Below are 19,871 nucleotides of genomic sequence, written 5' to 3'. Positions count from 1 at the left end.
ACCAGACTTCAAGATTTAGCCTGGAATTTCCACCTGGGCCCCTGCAGGTAAGTAATTTTTTTTTTTTTAAATGTGGAGCGGCATCAAAGCAAGACAGATTTCTGCCTTCGTAAAATTCCATTTACAGGATTGTTCCCGCGAGAAAAATGATATATTTTTTTTGGCCCTCCGTCGACAGGCTCCGCCCCATGCTTTAGGCTCCGCCCTCTCAGTTCTCCAAAAAAAAAAACGAGGTTGCCCTATTGAATTGCCAATAAACCACAGCGAGTTTATTCGGTGTTATTTATTCTTTTTTGTTTTTAAACCAATAAAAAAAATATCCCGCCATAAAAAGCATAACAGAAAATAAAATCCCCCCCTTTGTCTCGAGAATTCGCCTTCTGCAAATCGCTTCCCTGATCCACGTGAAGCAGCCGAAGATTTCAAAGAACCGATTTGCTACGAGCAGATCGCTCAGAAAAGGCTAGGACTGGCATATAAAAGAAAAAAAAACACACAACAGGTCCTCATTTAGCGACTGCCTCATTTTGCGTCCGATACGTAATTTGGAAACTGTAAATTTTGTGAGCTGCTCTCGTACTCGGAACCTTCGCAGGTCCGTAAAGCAAAAGTTGGAATGAGAGGGTCAGCGGCTACGGATTTGCTGACCGTTTCGCTTTAATGACCAAGTCGCCAGGTCTCCATTGCGGTCACTAAATGAGGACAACTGTCCTTATTCACAGCTAAATGGATCCTCCATGGACAGAGGCAGTTTTCCTCACAACGGACACACGGTTGGCATGGAATAATAATAAAATTTCTGATTTATGGCTTATAACAGCTGAGCACCATTGGATATATAGGTAGCCCTTGACTCACAAATGTTCGTTTAGTGACCGTTACTGTTCTGTCCCCCCACCTCAGTCCGGGAGGCACAAGAAATGACTCAATTAGCCAGCAATTGAGTCCATGGCAGCTATCAGCTCTGACAGCAAACCAGCGAGCGTCTGCCAAGGTTTTCTGTTATCTTTCTTGATGGAGGCGTGTCAACCAGGAAGTCAGCAACAAACAGCACTTCAGCTCAAGTTTTCTCCAGGCAGTTTGATTTGTTCGTCACGAAGTAGTAGAGCAACCCCTCCTGCTTTTATACCCTGTGGGGTGTGGCTCGGTGGCTCAGCACTTTCTAGGCCTGCCCCACCCCTGCTTCTGTTGTTCCCGCCTCTCTTGTCTACGAAACCTAGGGTCTAACCAGGACTGATTGTCCTCAGCTGGGTCTGGAAGCGTTTCCTGGGCGGGGGGGAGATACAGGAGACAGAGGCCTCGTTACTTCTTCCACCTGGCCTGCCTCTGGCTCCTGGAGCTGAGCCAGAGGGGAGCCCTGACGGCCCTTCCCCCTCACTCTCTGAGTCACTCTCTGGCAGGGGGCCAGGCCCGGGGGTGATGGTGGCTGGAGCCACAACAGTTACGACATCCCTGAAAAAAGTGGGTTGTGACCATGTTTTACACTTATGACGGTTGCAGCCTCCCCATTTGTGACCTTCTGATGAGCAAACTCAGTGGGGGAGCCAGGATTCGCTCAACAACCCCACTAGTAGCTCAAAAGTGGCAATGACTCCCTTAACAACCGCAGCGAGAAAGGTCGTAAAAGGGGGGCAGAACTCGCCGAACCAAGGTCTCACTTTGCAACATAAAATTTGGGCTCGATTGTGGTCGTAAGTCGAGGACTACCTGTACAAGATGCTAGCAAAACTTTCTTTGGCATTTTCGTGGACGCCTATGAGTGAGATTTCTCTTCCATGAGAACCTTAGCCCTTATCCTAATAAAAACAGATCCAAAAAAGATAATTTTCCACCCTTTCGGATCGAAAACCCCGAAGCGAATGTCCTAAATTCATCCTATACATATACGTAGATATAAAAATGTCTCGTTCGAAATTGAAAATCCTTGCTGGGTTTGTCACGCACTTTTTTCCCTTCCAATAAATAGTATCGATCCAAGTTCTTAAATCGGTATCTTTGGGACACAGCCTTCCTGTTTGGATCGCGGGGACAAAAATCTGAGTCACGGAGTGGCGTGGGGGATCTTCCCCAAATTCAGGTCCTGCCTGTTTTAAGTCCGATAAATTATTCACAAAGTCTTGTAAGTCCAGGATGGGAGTGGGTGGTTTAGGAAGCAGTCCGTATCATATCTTGCTCGAAAAGTCCGATGAAGTTTCCTCGAAAAGTCCAACAATGTCCATCAAACTTCAGAAAGATCCTCGGCGTCTCAGACTCGCGAAGGATACGTCTCCGACCTGCGGAGGACACGTCGTCCACTCACCACGTTGGTTTTCTCGCACCGGGAGTCCAAATGGCATCTCTCGAGAACAAGAGGCGATTTCCACGCTATCCTTACCACACCCGCGACGTGCGCTGCGCTTCCTCGCGCCTCATGCGCTACCAACGGTTTCAGTGTCGGTAACCCTGAAGATACCACGTTGCCGTCTCACTCGCCGCGTGGTCACCTCGTCGGAATCCACCCTGCCTGGTTCAATCCGGGGGTTCATTGGAGGGGGGAGCCAAGAGTCCCTTCAGGGCCCCCGAGAGAGGAAGACCCACAGCAAGAGGCCAATGAAGGGCAGCGGGCTGCCGAGCCGTGGGGCGGAATTGTACCCCACGCTGCGCAACATCGGGGCGTCCGGATCGTCTGCGGAAATCAGCGAGGAAAGAAATTAGGGGGAATGTTTTGTCTTGGCGTGCGTGAAAGAGGGTCACATCCACAGAATGAGGACACCCCTCCCCCACCAGCCCCAAAATTTCCCAGAATTCCATTTCTGGGCCTACCTGATTGGAGAGTCCCCTTTTGCGTCGGGATGTGGCCAGGTGGTATCAGAGCTACGACAGAAGAACGAGACAACGTTAAGTTTAGATACCCCTGAATATATGATTCTCACACCCTTCTCTCTCTTTTTTCTCCAGATGGACTCTTGCAAGCAGTCCTCAACGTACGACCACAATCGGGCCCCACATTTATGTCACTAAGCGAGAAATGCTCCATTTTATGACCTTTCCTGCCGCCGTTGTTACGTGAATCGCTGCAGTTCTTAAGTTAGTAACACGGTTCCACCCCAACCTCTCCCCCAAAGGGTTATTATGGAGTGAAATGAGAGTCTAAAACGACGATACAAGTTGTCCTCATTTAGTGACCAAAACAACGCCTGGGAACTCGGTCGTTCCGTGAATCAGTCCCTAAGTGAAACATTTACAAATTTTCCTTCGGCTTCCTTTGCTTTACAGACCCCGCAAAGATTATAATCTTTGCGGGGTCTGTAAAGCAAACAGCGAGAATTGGAAAAGCAATATTTAAACGGTGAAATACTTACTTTTCTTCCCAATCACCTTCACCCTCAATTTAAGACAGGAGTCTCGATGCCGGTGAATCGGTTTTGCTAACCGAGAGGAAAAGAGAGGAAAAATATTTTTTTAAAAAAAATCAGAGGGACTTATTAAAAAAAAAAAAAAATCGGAGAAAATTGGAAGGCCTAAGGAGGAGAAAATATGCCGTCGGGGGAAATGGGCAGAGGGGAGCACTCGTATTTTGAAAACGGCTGCACTTTCTGGAGCCAAATTTAATCCGTTGGGACTACTCTCCACCAGAAGTTGTGAATGCTCCAACACCGGAGGCTTTTAAGAAGAGATTGGACAGCCGTTTGCCTAAAATGGGATAGGGTTTCTTGCCTGAGCAGGGGGTTGGACTAGAAGACCTCCAAGGTCCCTTCCAACTCTGTTATTCTGCTATTCTCTTTTCCTTCCTTCCTTCCTTTGAAATGGTATAAGGTCTCCTGCTTGAGCAGTGGATTGGACTACAAGACCTCCAAAGCTCCTTCCAACTCTACTGTTCTGTTCTGTTCTAATACTAATCCTATTTTCTATTCTAATTCTATTCCATTCCATTCTCCATTCTAATTTTATTCTTATTCTTATTCTATTCTATTCTCTATTGTAATTCTAATTCTATTCTGTTCCATTCTAATCCTAATCCTAATCCTATTTTCTATTCTATTCTATTCTATTCTATTCTATTCTATTCTATTCTATTCTATTCTATTCCTAATCCTAATCCTAATAATTCTATTTTCTATTCTAATTCTATCCCATCCCATTCAATTCTATGTGGCGGCTCCCTAGGTGGCTCGGTGGCTAAGACGCTGAGGTTGTCGATCAGAAAGGTCGGTGGTTCGAATCCCTAGTACAGGTCTCCTGCGTGAGCAGGGGGTGGGGGTTGAACTAGATGGCCTCCAAGGTCCCTTCCAACTCTGTTACCGTTACTATTCTCTATTCTAATTTTAATTCTATTCTTATTCTATTCTCTATTCTCTACTTTTTTTAAAAAAAATTCTATTCTAATTCTAATCCCATCCCATCCCACTCCATTCTAACATTCTAATCTTGTATTTTATCGTCTGCATTTTATTTTAATCTTCTGTCACAGATCAACTAAACGAGCCTACGAGTGGTGGGGTGTTTTTTTTCCCTTTCTCGAAAATGAGACTTACAGATATAATAATATTCATGGCCCTCCCGAAATTCCTTGCCGAGGGTGAACGGCGTGAAACGCTGGAATTTTTCGGAGAGCCGCTCGGGACCGTGCAGGGCGTCTGGCCGGTTGCACTGCCAACGGACTTGATCCTTAGACCGTGGTTTGCAGGTGTTGTATTCCTCCCGTTCAACCAGGTACAAGGTGTATCGCTCCATGGAATGGACGGGGATGTTGCTATCCTCATAATGCGGACAGATGATGTCCAAATAGTCATTGAGGCGCACCTCAACGGTGTAATCTTCCTTCTGAAACCTAAAAACGATATAAAAAGAAGGCTTAATATATATATATATATAACCCAGGATGTTGCAGCACAGGACTCAGGATGTCACAATACTAGAGCTCAGGATGTTACAACACAGCCCATTACCCAGGTCGTTACAACACAGAAGACTAATGGGCACACAGCTAGGACCACACCCACAGAGGATGTTACGAAACAGCCGACCAATCTGCAAACACCATCTACCAATCAAGATCCAACCACACAGCCAACCAACCCGCTCACAGCAACGCTCCCTACCTCCCCACCAGTATTTATAGAGAGATGGCAGCTCCGACCACGCTTTGCTCGCACAAGCACGAAGCTGAAAGCACCAGCCTGAAGATGATGAGCGGGACCTCGTCGAAACGTCGTCAAGATACTCGCAACCTTACACGGGAAAAGACCCGAATTATGCCAAGACCTACATACCTATACCCGTGAAAACCTATGAAAACATCTATCTATCTATCTATCTATCTATCTATCTATCTATCTATCTATCTATCTATCTATCTATCTATCTATCTATCTATCTATCTAAAAACACGGGAATTCTTTTCCCCCCAAACGTCATTCGGCGCCTTCGTCGTCATCCTTAGGAACAACCCTGCAAGGTAGACCTCTTTTGGACGGAAAGAGAGAGAGAAAAGCCAGATTCGCTCAACGGCTGCGGCAATTTGTTTTGTGATCTGCTTAATAACGAGAGTGGGTGTGACTCGCGTAATGACCAGCTCAGTTTTTAGGGAATCTGGGGTCAAGGGAGGGGACGCCAGGTTTGCTTCACGGCGGGCGACGTGATTCCTTTAACGTCCGCGGTGATTCGCTTCATAACGGTGGTGGCCGTGACTCGCTCGCTTTAGGGACTCTACGGTCAAGGGAAAAGAAGCCAGATTTGTTTAATGACTAGGCGATTCCTTTAACGTCCGCTGTGATTTGCTTAATAAAGATAGCGAAAAAGGGTGTGTAAGTCTCCCTTAATGGCTATCTCGCTCAGCAGCAATTCTGGTGTCCAATATGGTCGTAAGTTCAGGACTACCTCTATACAGGTTGACCAAGGACATCTTAAGGGCTCCCAGAAGCTAAATAACGAGGAGGAGGCCTGTCAATCAATTTAAGATTTAAAACTATAAGCTATTCTTCCAGAGCTTGGATTATTTCAAATCCAGTTTTGATTCTCTGTCCAGTGGGGGATGTACCGTGTTTTTTGTTTTAATTCCAAATTTGCGAGTTGCAATCTTCAATCCCCTGGAAATTTAAACACACGCGGTCGGCATTAACTGTCTTTTCTTTCTTTTTAATCTCTTTTTAATCGCGTCGTTTTTCAAACGGGTGGCTTCGCAAATCCAATAAATGGAAATTAAACACTTTAAAACAAAAACAAAAAACCGAGCGTGTCTTGGAATTATGGACGTAACCTCACAGGATTGAGAAAAAGAGGGCCTTGAAAACTTTATGGAATAACTACAGTTCCTATCAGCCACAGCCGAGATGGGTTCCCTAGCTCGCTTACAATCAATTTGAACGGGAGTTTGGGGAGTTTTCCACGTATGTAAAAGTATTTTAAAAAGTCCACAAGTTTTTTTATCCAGGGTAATAAATCCCACTCGAATCCATAAAGTTGTTTATATACACTGCACATGGTACATTTTTCCTCTTCCCTCCCCTTCATTTTTCCTTTAACGTTTGCATTTCCAATTCTCTCCTAACCCCAAACGTAGGCAAAATATTCTGTAAAATTCTTCTTCTTCTTCTATACTTTATTCATTAAGCATGAAACTCAAGTCAACTGAACAGTCAAAAATGCATCACAAGTAACATTGACTGGTGCTAATGGTTGATACGTTGACTTTGTAAATATACAAATAGGATGAGACTATTGCCTTACACACTGTAAGCCGCCCTGAGTCTTCGGAGAAGGGCGGGATATAAATGTAAATAAATAAAATAAATAAAATAAATAATACAGGTTGCTGCCAGAATCCTAGGTATCAACCAAGTACATCATTAATAATAATAATAATAATAATAACAACTACTACTACTACAACTACTACAACTACTACTACTACAACTACTACAACTACAACTACTACTACAACTACTACAACTACAACAACTACTACTACTACAACTACTACTACTACAACTACTACAACTACTACAACTACTACTACTACAACTACTACTACAACTACTACAACTACAACTACTACTACAACTACTACAACTACAACTACAACTACTACTACTACTACTACTACAACTACTACAACTACTACTACTACTACTACAACTACTACTACAACTACAACTACTACTACAACTACTACTACAACTACTACAATTACTACTACTACTACTACTTTGGCATGACAAAGAAACAAAAATAAACAAACGCAGCTAGACCACAACGGAGGCCAACACTTCTGTTGCTAAGTGAGAAAGTCGCTGCCGTTGTTAAGTGAATCCCCGTCCGCTGTTCAGCGAGTCACACGGTCGTTAAGCGAATCCGGCTTCCCCCTTGACTTTGATATCAGAAGGTCGCAAAAGGGGATCATGTGACCCCCCTCTCCTCGCCCCGGGGGGGACACTCCAACTGTCATAAATGCGAATCAATTGCCAAGCGTCTGAATTTGGATCACGGGGGCCTCCCCGGGGAGCGCTGCCACCGGTCGTAAGTGTGAAAAACGATCCTATAAGTCTCTTTTTTTTCCCCATGCCGTTTTAACTTTGGTCACTAAGCAGACCGTTGTAAGTCGAGGACTACGTGTAAATGGGGGAATGCAGGGATTAGATTGCATTGCACAGAGAAAATTCCCTTTATACAGGTGATCGGGGTGGGGTGGGGTACCCTATATATCGCTTTAATCTTCTCATAGTTCCCATCACCAATCTCTTTCCACTTATGACTGTATGACTATAACTTGTTGCTGGCAATCCTTATGATTTATATTGATATATTGACCATCAATTGTGTTGTAAATGTTGTACCTTGATGAAGGTATCTTTTCTTTTATGTACACTGAGAGCTTATGCACCAAGACAAATTCCTTGTGTGTCCAATCACACTTGGCCAATAAAAAATTCTATTCTATTCTATTCTATTAATCTGATTTTTTTAAAAAAAAAAACCCCTGCAAATATATTGCAACAGGCTTGTAAGCATAAGCAACATTTGATCTTACTCTGCAAAAATCTCTTTTTTTCCTCTCCCCCCCCCCCATTTTTGTCAAGCCAGACATCGTATATTAGACATTTTCATGGTCTCGACATCTTTTTAACGCTGATTATTCCTCATCTATTTCCTCTTTTGGAGATTCAGCAACTGGCATATTTCGATACCATTGGTCAAAAGGAAGTCAAACACGTCATACAACCCATTTTTATTTTTTTTTTTGTGACTGAAGTTACAACAGCGTCTTAGGACAAAGTCCTCGTGCTTACGACCGTCACAAAAGCCCTCCTACGGTCACCTGATCAAAAGCCAGGCACTTGGCAACCGGTATGCGTTTACGCCGGTTGCAAAATCCCGAGGGGGGGGAGTCACGTGATCACCATTAGGAATCATCCTATACAGATTTAACAAGATTAACAAGAGTTGGAAGGGACCTGGAGGGGTCATCTAGTCCAATCCCCCACCCCCCCACCACCCGGCCAAGCCAGACCCTACACCGTTTCTGACCGATGGCAGCCCAGTCTCTTCTCGAAAGCTTCCAGGGATGAAGTATCCCACCAGATTTGAAATCCTAGGCTTAGAAAACTTGGAACTCCGTCGCCTTCGACAAGACCTGAGTTTAACTCACAGAATCATCTATTGTAATGTCCTTCCTGTCAAAGACTACTTCAGCTTTAATTGCAATAATACTAGAGCAACTAATAGATTTAAACTTAATGTCAACCGCTTTAATCTAGATTGCAGAAAATATGACTTCTGTAACAGAATCATCAGTGCTTTGAATATTTTACCTGACTCTGTGGTCTCTTCCCATAATCCTAAAAGTTTTATCCAAAAACTTTCTACTATGGACCTCACCCCATTCCTAAGAGGACCATAAGGGGCGTGCATAAGCGCACAAACGTGCCTACCGTTCCTGTCCTATTGTTTTTCTTTTCTTCTTCCTATATATATGCTTATACCTCCTTATAGTTACTCATATATGTGTGTATATACTATATAATCTTTTGTATGATACCTACATATATTGTTGTGACAAAATAAAATAAATAAATAAAATAAAAAATAAACTTCCAAAGGCAACTTCTGCCCCACTGAATATAGAATCACAGAGTTGGAAGGGACCTTGGAGGTCATTTAGTCCAACCCCCTCCCTTCTGCCTTATGCCATTTCTGACTGATGGCAGCCCAGTCTCTTCTCGAAAGCTTCCAGGGATGACGCTCCCACAACTTCCTTCCGAAGGCAACTTCTGTTCCCTGAAGATTAACTTAACGACTTCCCGATTCACTTAATGACCATGGCCAAAAGCAAAAAAAAAAAAACCAACCCCAAAAAACCAAAACCAGCCACCACTCCACCAACAAGGGAAAATTCTGCTCTCGCAATTGTGGACGGGCCCCGTAAGCAACGACAAAGTTCCTCGCAAAGATGAGAAAAGCAAACTAAACCACGAAAGATGGCTTGCGTTGGGCCCCCTCCCCCGAAAAACCAGGCAAGGACGTTCATCATGGAAGGGAGAAATCCTGGTTTGTTTGTTTTTTTGCTGGGTAAGATGGGTAGCGCCCCCCCTGCCACCGCCCGAAAAAAAGGATCTTTTAAGCGAGGACATCCAGAGGATCCACGCCAAGCGACATTCCAAAGGTGAAAGTTAGTTATTAAAAGTTTATCCGCTTCCCCAAACAGCTGGGAACCGAGGAACAAACTACGGCTTCTCCCAAACCGGTTTGACGAGGCCGCCGCCAAGGCAGGGCCGATCCTTGGCAGAGCAATAAACCGCTTTTAGCATCCTCCCCTCCAAAGAGAGGGAGAGATACAGGTGGTTGAGAACCTTAACCCCCTCCCCTCCCCTACCTCCCTCCCTGCCCTGGGGGTTCCCGCCACCCAAGATCTGACCCCCCCCTATTTGCAAAGATCACCCAGGAAGGTGGGCAAAGTTGGGGGGCGGGGCAAATCACCCCACACATCTGGCTAAGTCGGATAAGGAGAGAAACAAACAACCCCCCAAAAAATAAATTAAAATTTTGGAAGCCGAAAAGCAACACCAAGGCAGCAAAAGATGAAAATTTTAGCCAAGAGCTGGAATGGGGTGTGTGTGTATGTTTGTGTGTCTTTGTGTGGGTATGTATGTTGCCTGAACCGATGAGGGGGGGGGAAAACATCCCCAGTGCTGGACAAGCCCCCCCCAGATGGTCTGCAGATGTTCTTTTACCCCAAACATCTGGAAAAAAAGTATTATGGCCACGACAAAACGAGAGTGTGAAATTCTGGTTGAATTGAGGAGGTGGCGTTTTATTTTGGGAAGGAAATGGGGGAAGGATCAGGAAAAGAGTTGGGGGGGGGAAATGGAGGGGTTAAATGGGCAAGGAGGATGCCAATCACCCCAGGTGTGAAACGGGGAGGGGGGGGAGCTGCCTTGAGTGTTTTGTGTGTCGAAATTAAATTGAGTGACTTCCCACGCCTGGCTGCACAAAGAAAGTCCATCGGAGTTGGAAAAAAGTGCTCTGCTTGAACGTCTCCACATCTGGGCTCGCTCTGAAGCTGGATTCGAATCGCCCACAGTGACCGCCTTGTGTTGTTTTTACACACACACACACAGAGGCCAAGCTTAAAAACACAGCCCCTCCCTCTGTTTTTTTTCCCCCTGGAGTTGTCATCGGCAGGCGCTGGACCAAAGAACTCTCCGAAAAGAAGGGGAAAAAAACTTTGCAAGATGTTTGTCCCCCGAACAAAAAAAACTAAAAACCAAAAATTACAAGAGAAACTTCCTGCCACCGGATAGCCCTGGCGCCGTCCCTTGGCCGCTGGCCAAGGCTGGCCGGGAAGGAAGAGGCCTGAGGCCAGGAGGATGCCTGCCCTGGGAAAGAAAAGGAGGACTTACTTGGCCTGACCGGCTCTAGGCTTCGCCTTCGGGGGGGGCCCCCTACTAACTTTTTTTGCGCCTGGTCTTGTCAAGATTTTCCACCTGGTTGAGTTTCTGCAATGTGGATCCAAAGTCCAGCCTTCTTTTTTTTTTTTTTTTTTTAAACAGGGGTGGGTGGGTGGGGGGAGAAAGGAGGGAAGGGATGTTCGGATGGGGCATAACTTCTACAAAGACCCTCCTCATTTTCGCCCTGGGGTCTTTCCAAAGCTGAGACCCCGGGGAAAAAAAAGGCAAGGGAGCATCTGAGCACACGCAGAGTGCAAGTCCTTTTTTGGGAGTAGGGGGTTTGTAAGGTTTGGGAAGGGGGTGGGTGGGGAAGAGGCAACGTTGTTCTGAGGGGGCGTGAGGGGGTCTCTTTTCTGATTTTCCGACCTAGAGGTAGAGTGCCCCTTCCACGGGAGGCTCCATCTCCTCCGTCGATTCTCAGAGCCATGGCGATGGGGTGTTGGGGGAAGGCCTCTGCGGAAGGCCGCATCACGAGCGTGAGAGATGATTAGAATCACAGGGCGGGAGGGGACCTCGGAGGTCTTCTAGTCCAACCCACTGCTCAAGCGGGAGACCGCAATACTTTTTTTTGAAAACCTCCAGCGACAGATATCCAACCCTGCCTGTTGGTTACTTGGTGGATTTAGGGGAAAGGAGGCTAAAACATGCAAAGAACGGTTGCAGGAATTTCGGTATATCTAGTTTAATGAAAAAAGAGGACTAGGGGAGATATAATATCCTTCCAATATTTGAGGGGCTGCCCCAAAGAAGAGGGGGGGGCGGTTTTCCATCTATTCTCCAAAGCCCCAGAAGGCAGGACAAGAAAGAACGGATGGAAACTAACCAAGGAGAGAAGCGACCCCGGAATTAAGGAGAAACTTCCTAACACTGAAGACCATTAACCGGTGGAACAGCTTGCCACTAGAAGCTGAGGGTGCTGCATCCCTGGAGGCTGGACAGCCGTTTCTCTGGAAAGGTCTAGGGCTGTGAGGGCTAACCTATGGCACACGCGTGCCAGAGTTGACACGTGCCCTTGCCAGCTGCTTTTCCAGGTTCTGAGACACACATGCGTGCTGGACAGCTGGTCCAATGCGCATGCGCTCCGGTGCATGCGCAAGCTCCAGTTTTGGCACTTGGTGCCGAAAAGGTTAACCATTGTTGATATAGGGTCTCCTGCTAGAGCAGAGGGTTGGACTAGAAGGCCTCCAAGGTCCCTTCCAGCTCTGTTATTCTTTTTTCCTTCCTTCCTTCCTTCCTTCCTTCCTTCCTTCCTTCCTTCCTTCCTTCCTTCCTTCCTTCCTTCCTTCCTTCCTTCCTTCCTTGGGGTTTTTTAAAGGAGCAACTGGACAGCCTTTTGTGAGAAACAATATAGGGTCTCCTGCTTGAGCAGTGGGTTGGACTAGAAGATCTCCAAACTCCCTTCTGATATTCTATTAAACGTTCCTTCTACCAGTTTTTCCCCCTCACAACACCCCTGAGAGGTAGGCTGGCTCCAAATCGCCAAGTCAGCTTCTGCTTTGCATGGAGGAAGGATCAGAACCCACAGCTCCGTGCTTCCTTCAGAGTTGCTCAAACCGATGAGCGGCAAATAAAGGGAATAAATAAATAAATAGTTCAATGCCTTGAGCTTCCTGTCTGTCCTCAATGCCGGCTCCTTGCCCCCCCATCCCCCACCCCACCCCCGTGGCCAAGGAGCAGGGGAGGTGTAGTCCTGCCATCGGGCGGCTGCTAAGACTTTCAGCCAGGGCAAAACAGACAGAAATAGAAGGGGAAGGAAAACTAAAAATATCAAATATATATCTATATCTATATCTATATCTATATCTATATCTATATCTATATCTATATCTATATCTATATCTATATCTATATCTATATCCATATCATATCTATCTATCTATCTATCTATCTATCTATCTATCTATCTATCTATCTATCTATTGGAAGTGTCTTGGTGATGTTTCGACGAAGTCTCATTCGTCATCTCAGGCTTCAGCTTCGTGCTTCTGGGAGCAATTGCTCCCAGAAGCACGAAGCAATTGCTCCCAGAAGCACGAAGCTGAAGCCTGAAGATGACGAATGAGACTTCGTCGAAACGTCGCCAAGACACTTCCAATTTTACGCGGGAGAAAACCCGAATAACCAAAGACCTATCTATCTATCTATCTATCTATCTATCTATCTATCTATCTATCTATCTATCTATCTATCTATCTATCTATCTATCTATCTATCTATCTATCTAAATATATGGCTGATTGCAAAAAAACAAAACAAAACAAAAGACCAGGGAATAGGAAGATGGACAAACTGTGGGGGGAGGGGAGGGGGGGTAGGAAAGAAGACCACCTGGAGAGCCCCCAGCCTTGAGGCTTGTTCACAACAGGACGCAGCTGTCCCCGGTTTCTCCTCCGCAGAGCCGAACAATCTCTGCGGAAAACAAAGGTCGTTTAACCCTCCCGGTGACACAGAGAGACCTCCGCAAGCAAACCCACAATCTCTTTAAAAAAAAAAAATCCAGCAAGCGCTCGTCTTATGCTCAGAGGCACGCCTCCACAGGCCCACACACACAAACACACACCCAAGAAAATACCAGTTGCATCACCCGAAAATCCACCTGGAAATAAGAACCCCAAACAAAGACTAGAACCTGTTCTTCTTCCTTCTGCCTCGCCCCCCCCCCCGAGCCTGAATCTAGCCCCCCCCATCTGCAACAGTCTTAACCAACACAACACCCCCCAATTTTTAACCGGGTCCAGCCCGCCCCCCTACTCGGCACCCCAGGTAAGCAGAGGTAACTCTGCCTTGCTCCGAGGCAGATTGGCAGACGTCGCCGAGGCGGCTGGGTGGCGGAATGACCTCGGGAAGAGAAAGGGAGCCATCGGAACTCCCCGCCACTTGAAAGCGGCTCCAGCCTGGCATCCCATTGTTTCAAAGCAAACCGCACAGAGGCGGGGTGGTGGTGGAAGAGCTTGGTTAGAAAGGAGCTTCTGACCGCCTCGCCTGGCATTAATTTTAAAGAGGGTATTTGAAAAAGGTGTGATTTTTTTCCGGGGGGTGGGGAGGAGAGGCAAGCGATGGCAGAGTGGAAGTGCCAGGAGGAGGCACAAGGAGGAGTAACTGCAACTGGGAGCAGCCGTCTCGGAAGAGCCCCGTAGCCAGATAGGCGGCAGATAAATGCAATGGGTATTGTTTCCTGACTGCTTATTTGTTCCCTCTGACTATCATTAAGTGTTGTACCTTATGATTCTTGACGAACGTGTCTTTTCTTTTATGTACACTGCGAGCATATGCACCGAGGACAAATTCCTTGTGTGTCCAATCACACTCGGCCAATAAAAAAATTCTACGCTATGCTATTCTATGCATTTCCTATATTCTATCCCTATTTTCTATTCTATTCTATTCTATTCTATTCTATTCTATTCTATTCTATTCTATTCTATTCTATTCATTTTCTATATTCTGTTCCTATATTCTATTCTATTCTATTCATTTCATATATTCTATCCCTCTATTCTATTCTATTCTATTCTATTCTATTCTATTCTATTCTATTCTATTCTATTCTATTCTATTCATTTCCTATATTCTATCCCTAGTTTCTATTCTATTCTATTCTATTCTATTCTATTCTATTCTATTCTATTCTATTCTGTTCTGTTCTGTTCTATTCCTATATTCTATCCCTAGTTTCTATCCCTAGTTTCTATTCTATCCTATTCTATTCTATCTCTATTCCATTCCATTCCATTCCATTCTATTCTATTCTATTCTGTTCTGTTCTGTTCTATTCCTATATTCTATCCCTAGTTTCTATCCCTAGTTTCTATTCTATTCTATTCTATTCTATTCTATTCTATTCTATTCTATTCTATTTTATTCTATTCTATCTCTATTTTCTATTCTATTCTATTCTATTCTATTCTATTCTAAATAATAATCATAACAACAACAACTGGCGCTGCCCACTCTCTTCCTAGCAAGGCTGTCTTCTCTTCATTCACACCCATGTGACTGTACCCAGGTACCGGGCCGAGTGCCAAGACACGGGCCTACACACCGCCTGTTTACAAATTTGAAGTTTCCTCCCTTGCCATTCCCTCCTGCCAAGGTGGAGAGGGAGGGAGACACCCCCCCCCAAGACCCCGTAACCCACCCACCCACCGACCCTCTCTCTCTGGGTTTTTCCTCCCCACAAAGTTGACACATCCAGCTCGGGAAAGAAAGTCCCAGCTGTCCATCAAGGTTTGGCTGGTGGGAGGGGGGGTGTCTAACTTTCAGCAGCAAAATGCTAGAGAGCACAGAGAGTGAGAGAGATGTAGGGGTGGGGGAGAGATCAGCAAAGAGGGAAAGGGGCGTGCAAGCGTGCAAATTTGCACGAGCACACCCCCCACGCCCACCCCCGGGGCTGGCAAGTTTTGGAGCTGGCACCCGGGTTTAAAGGGCCAAGGTTTGGGGTGCCACCCAAAATAGGGAGGGAGTTTGGACGTTTTTTGACTTTGGAAGTGGGCGCCAGGTGGGTGGGGATGGGATGGGATGGGGCTCGGTCTTGGGGTGGGGGAGAACCCCCTCCTTCTCCCCTTTGCAGAAAACAGGGAGAGGGCTATCCAAAGGCTTAATTGAGGCGGTGGGCTCGCTTTGGGAACCCAACGCGCAGCTAGTTAAAAACGCATTTCCCAGTCATCCAAATGTCCTCTTTTTTAGGGTTAGATTTGGGGAGGGGAGTGGGGAGGAGGTGTCTGGAAGCCAGGTGGGTGGCCGCGCGGGCAAAGCCAGAGGGGCCTCCGCTGAAACCGGAGACCCCCCGTTTCCCCGGGGGGGAGGTCTCCGGGGAGGGTCCCTTTACCCGCGCGCCTTTCTCTCCATGCTCGCAGGAGCCAGCCTGGAGGGCGCCTAGGAGAGGACCGGCTCAAATCGGGGGGCTTGAAAGGGGGGGGTATGGGGGGTGTCTCTGCCCCTCCGAGCCTAGGGGTTGCCCTGCGCCCCCTCCTCATCTTCTCCCAGAGCCCTCCGCCCAGCACACGCGAACTCACTTGGGGTTGGTGCTGTTCCAGAAAACCGTGTGTCTCTGCGCGGACACCAGGCTCAGGGCGCAGCAGAGACCGAGCAGGGGGGTCCACGGCGGGAGACCCATCGGCCCGCAGTCTCGACCCTCCTTTCCTTTCCTGTCTTCCTTCCTTCCTTCTTTGCTTGCTTTCTTCTTTTCTTTCTTTCTCTTTCTTTCTTTCTTTCTTTCTTTCTTTCTTTCTTTCTTTCTTTCTTTCTTTCTTTCTTCCTTCCTTCCTTCCTTCCTTTTCTTTCTGCTTCCTTCCTTCCTTTCTTTCTGCTTGCTTCTTTCCTTCTTTCTTTCCTTCCTTCCTTCCTTTTCTTTCTGCTTCCTTCCTTCCTTCCTTTCTGCTTGCTCTTCTTCCTTTTTCCTTCTTTTCCTTCTGCTTGCTTCTTTCTTTTTTTCTTTCTTTCTTTCTTTCTTTCTTTCTTTCTTCCTTTCTTTTTCTTTCTTTCTTTCTTTCTTCCTTTCTTTCTTTCTCTTCCTCTTGTTTTCGCCTTCTCCGACGGCGCGCACCAGCTCAGACTCGCTCGCTCGCCCCGGGGCGCTGCCGCCTTCGCTCCGTGCCGCGCTGGCTGCCTCTCCTAAGTCGAGCAAAGCAGTTCCCAGCCCTGGGTTTAAGTACTGGGCGGAGGTGCCGCCCCTGCTGGGCCGGGGAAGGGAGAGGCGGGCGTCGAGCCGAGGAGCGAAGAGAGCGCCGGGCTGACCCCAAGCGGCGACCGCGGCTTGACGCCTTGCCTTGGGCGAGCGCCAGACACTCAGCTCCCGCCACCCCGCTCCGTGGAGCTAGGCAGCAGTTGCCAAACAAGTCGCACACAGTCACACACACACCCCCCCTTTCCTTCGTCTTTCCAGGAGCGGCGGGTTGGGCTAGAGGACCTCTGGGTGCCCCTTCCCAAGTGGAAAAGGCGGCCCAGCGGCAGGAGTGGTGGGCCTCCCCCCCCCTCTTTCAAAAGCTGGGGGTGCCCCATCACTGGAGGTTTTTAAGAAGACCCCACCCCACTGCGGCGGCCCTTTGTCTGAAATGGTAGAAGCCAGCCAGGTCTCCTGCTTGAGCAAAGGGGTGGGTCGGACTAGATGACCTCCGAGCTCCCTTTCCAATCTATTACTCGCTACTTCTGAGCAGGGATGGGACTAGAAGACCTCTGGGGGGCCCCTTCCAACTGTGCTAGTCTCGATTCTGAGCAGGGGTTGGACTAGAAGACCTCTGGGGGCCCCTTCCAATGTGGAAAAGGGGACCCAGCGGCAGGAGCGTCCTCCTCCTTCAGAAGTTGTGGGTGCTCCCAACTTTTTTAAGGTTTTTAAGGGGAGATTAGACAGCCCTTTGTCTGAAAAGGTATAGGGTTTCCTGCTTGAGCAGGGGGTTGGACTAGAAGACCTCTGGGTGCCCCTTCGAAAAGGCGACCCAGCAGCAGGAGCACACACTCGCCCCCATCCCTCGAGACAGTTTTGGCTGCTCCAGCCCTGGAGGCTTTTTTAAGAAGAGACCAGACAGCCATTTTGTCTGCTATGGTACAGGGTCTCCTGCTTGAACAGGGGGTTGGACTAGTTGACCTCCCAGATCCCTCCCAACTCTTGTTCTACTGTTATTCAGCATCCCGCCCACTCCACCCCAGCTTTGGGGAATGTGCCGGACTACAATTCCCATCTCCGCCAGCCCGAAGGGGAGTTGAGCAGGGGAGCACTCGTCTCAATTTTAATGTTAATACCATATATATATATATATATATATATATATATATATATATATATATATATATATATATATATATATATATATATATATATATATATATATATATATATATATGTAGGTCTTTGGTTATTGGGTTTCTCCCGTAAAATTAGAAGTGTCTTGGCGACGTTTCGACGAAGTCTCATTCGTCATCTTCAGGCTGGTTTTATCAGCTTCGTGCTTCTAGGAGCAATGCGTGATGGAAGCACGAAGCTGGTAACACCAGCCTGAAGATGACGAATGAGACTTCGTCGAAACGTCGCCAAGACACTTCCAATATATATGCGGGAGAAAACCCGAATAACCAAAGACCTACATACAAACACCCGTGAAAACCTCAGAAAACAAATTTTATATATATATATATATTTCATATTTTATCTTGTGACTTTCAGGCCTTGCAAACAGGCCCAGGCCAGGGCCTCCTCTAAACAGATACAAGAAAAATAATAACCAGAGAGTTTTCCCAAACAAACAAACCAAAAAAGAAAAAGAAAAAAGACAGCACAAAGGTATTGACTTCTAAGCTACAAATACCACAAAGGCACACAAAACCTTCTGGCTGATAAGAGCCTGCAAACAGAAGCTACTTGGCTCCCTTTGGAGAAAGAGAGACAAGAAAACAATAGGCGAAAACCTAAACAAAAGGCCAGCTCCTAGCGCATCGCACCTCCCGAACAAATAAAATAAGAATAAGAATAATAAAAGAGCAAAGCTAGAAGGAAGCCTTGCCCTGTAACTCTTCTTGGAAAGCATCTGGAAGCGAGCTAAGAGGATAAGTCAAATAAACCTAAGGAGTGGGGTCAGGCTAGAAGACCTCCGAGGGTCCCTTCCAACTCTATAGTTATTCTATGTCAACTAAAATATAAGGACGTAGAAGTATAATGACAGGTAACTTTCCATTTACAACGGCTCACTTAGGGAACTTACGAGTGTTTTCCACACTTAATGACCGTTGCAGCATCCCAAAAATCAACATTCGGGGACTCTCGGCAACGGACTCGTATTTATGACGGCGTCCCTAGGGGTGGTCGCGAGATCGTCTTTTGGCGACCATCTGACACGCGATATCCACGGGAAAGCCGGATTCGTTTAACCACCGTGGCAGGAAAAGACCTTTAAAACGGAGCAAAAATTCACTTAACAACGGTCTCCCTCAACGACAGAAATGTGGGGAGGGAGCTCCGTTACGGGCCGTACGTAGAGGACCACCTGTAAGAAAACCGAATGCAGATCACGAAACGAAAGAACAAGCAAGAAAGTCAGAGAGGAAGAACGAAGCAAGGCAAAATAGAAATAATAATAAAAGAAAATGAAAGGCAATAATTAAAACAAGGGCAGAATTTTTGGAGCCCGGAGAGCCGGCAATTCATATGGATCTTATGCCAGAATTATAAGCCGGTGATCGTTTTTTCAAAATTAGCCCATTGGGCATCCTCATTGTTCTCTGCCTTTTTTTAATATATTCTTTTTAATTGAACATTTGGAAGAAGGGAGATAAGCTACCACAAGAGACAACAGGAGGAGGGGAAGGAAAAAAAAACCCAGAATAAAGAATTTAAAGCCGGGGGGGGGGGGGGAAATTAAAGCCGGGGTTTTAAAAAATTCATGGAGGTTAGAGCTTTGTAAAATATCATTAATTAGCTGTGAATAATTAGGTATATCTGTCACGTTAAGGGACTGAGGATCGGTGTTGAACTTCGCGGGCGCAAGTGTGCGAGACACGCACCGCCAGCGACACAATTCGGGATTTTGGAAAGCAGGCAGAGAAGCAACTTTAGGAAATGGAGAATGAAGACAATCGAAAGAGCATCGAACATAAATAATTTGGCCTGCAGAGAGAAACAAAATTCGGGCTTGGGATGAATATGGCTGGTCCTGGACTTACCGACCCACAAAGGACTCCCGAATGCCTGCGGCTAAAGCGAGACATTTGGAAAGTGAATTTTGCCCCGTCTTATGTCCTTCCTTGCTACAGGGATTAAAGTTCTTAAGTGAGCCGCTCCGTTGTTAAGTGAATCAGGGTTCCCGCATTTGGGTTTGCTGGTCAGAAGGCTCGCGAAAGGGGAGGGCGTCTGCGACGGTCATAAATATGAGTCAGTGAATCTGAATTTTGATCACGATTATGGGGATTATTAATCCTCCTTCCTTCCTCCTTCCTCCTTTCCTTCTTTCTTCCTTC

General features: G+C 46.5%; 1 protein-coding gene across 2 annotated transcripts; it reads right to left on the bottom strand.

The window, feature by feature from the left end:
- Nucleotides 1-268: 268 nt before the first annotated feature.
- EFNA1 (ephrin A1) lies at nt 269-16,544 on the bottom strand. 2 transcript variants are annotated; one of them, XM_058160515.1, is made up of 5 exons: nt 15,941-16,544; nt 4,515-4,810; nt 3,342-3,407; nt 2,803-2,853; nt 269-2,665 (listed from the first exon to the last, which is right to left on the bottom strand). In XM_058160515.1, exons 1-5 carry the CDS (start codon nt 16,039-16,041, stop codon nt 2,550-2,552), a joined length of 630 nt encoding a protein of 209 aa, XP_058016498.1. In that variant the 5' UTR covers nt 16,042-16,544; the 3' UTR covers nt 269-2,549. The 2 variants fall into 2 exon arrangements, with proteins under 2 accessions (XP_058016498.1, XP_058016499.1); XM_058160516.1 differs by lacking the exon at nt 15,941-16,544 and adding an exon at nt 14,145-14,338.
- Nucleotides 16,545-19,871: the final 3,327 nt, after the last annotated feature.

The sequence above is a fragment of the Ahaetulla prasina genome, chromosome 17, assembly GCF_028640845.1.
Source record: "Ahaetulla prasina isolate Xishuangbanna chromosome 17, ASM2864084v1, whole genome shotgun sequence".
Lineage (NCBI taxonomy): Eukaryota > Metazoa > Chordata > Lepidosauria > Squamata > Colubridae > Ahaetulla > Ahaetulla prasina.
This window is presented reverse-complemented; position numbering and strand designations above follow the sequence as displayed.

Coding starts and splice junctions, on each gene's coding strand:
- EFNA1 (XM_058160515.1), bottom strand. CDS start 16,041: ATGGGTCTCCCGCCGTGGACCCCCCTGCTCGGTCTCTGCTGCGCCCTG. Junction 3,408..4,514: donor CCATGAATATTATTATATCT/GTAAGTCTCATT, acceptor CCTCTCGGTTAG/CAAAACCGATTCACCGGCAT. Junction 2,666..2,802: donor AAAGGGGACTCTCCAATCAG/GTAGGCCCAGAA, acceptor TGATTTCCGCAG/ACGATCCGGACGCCCCGATG.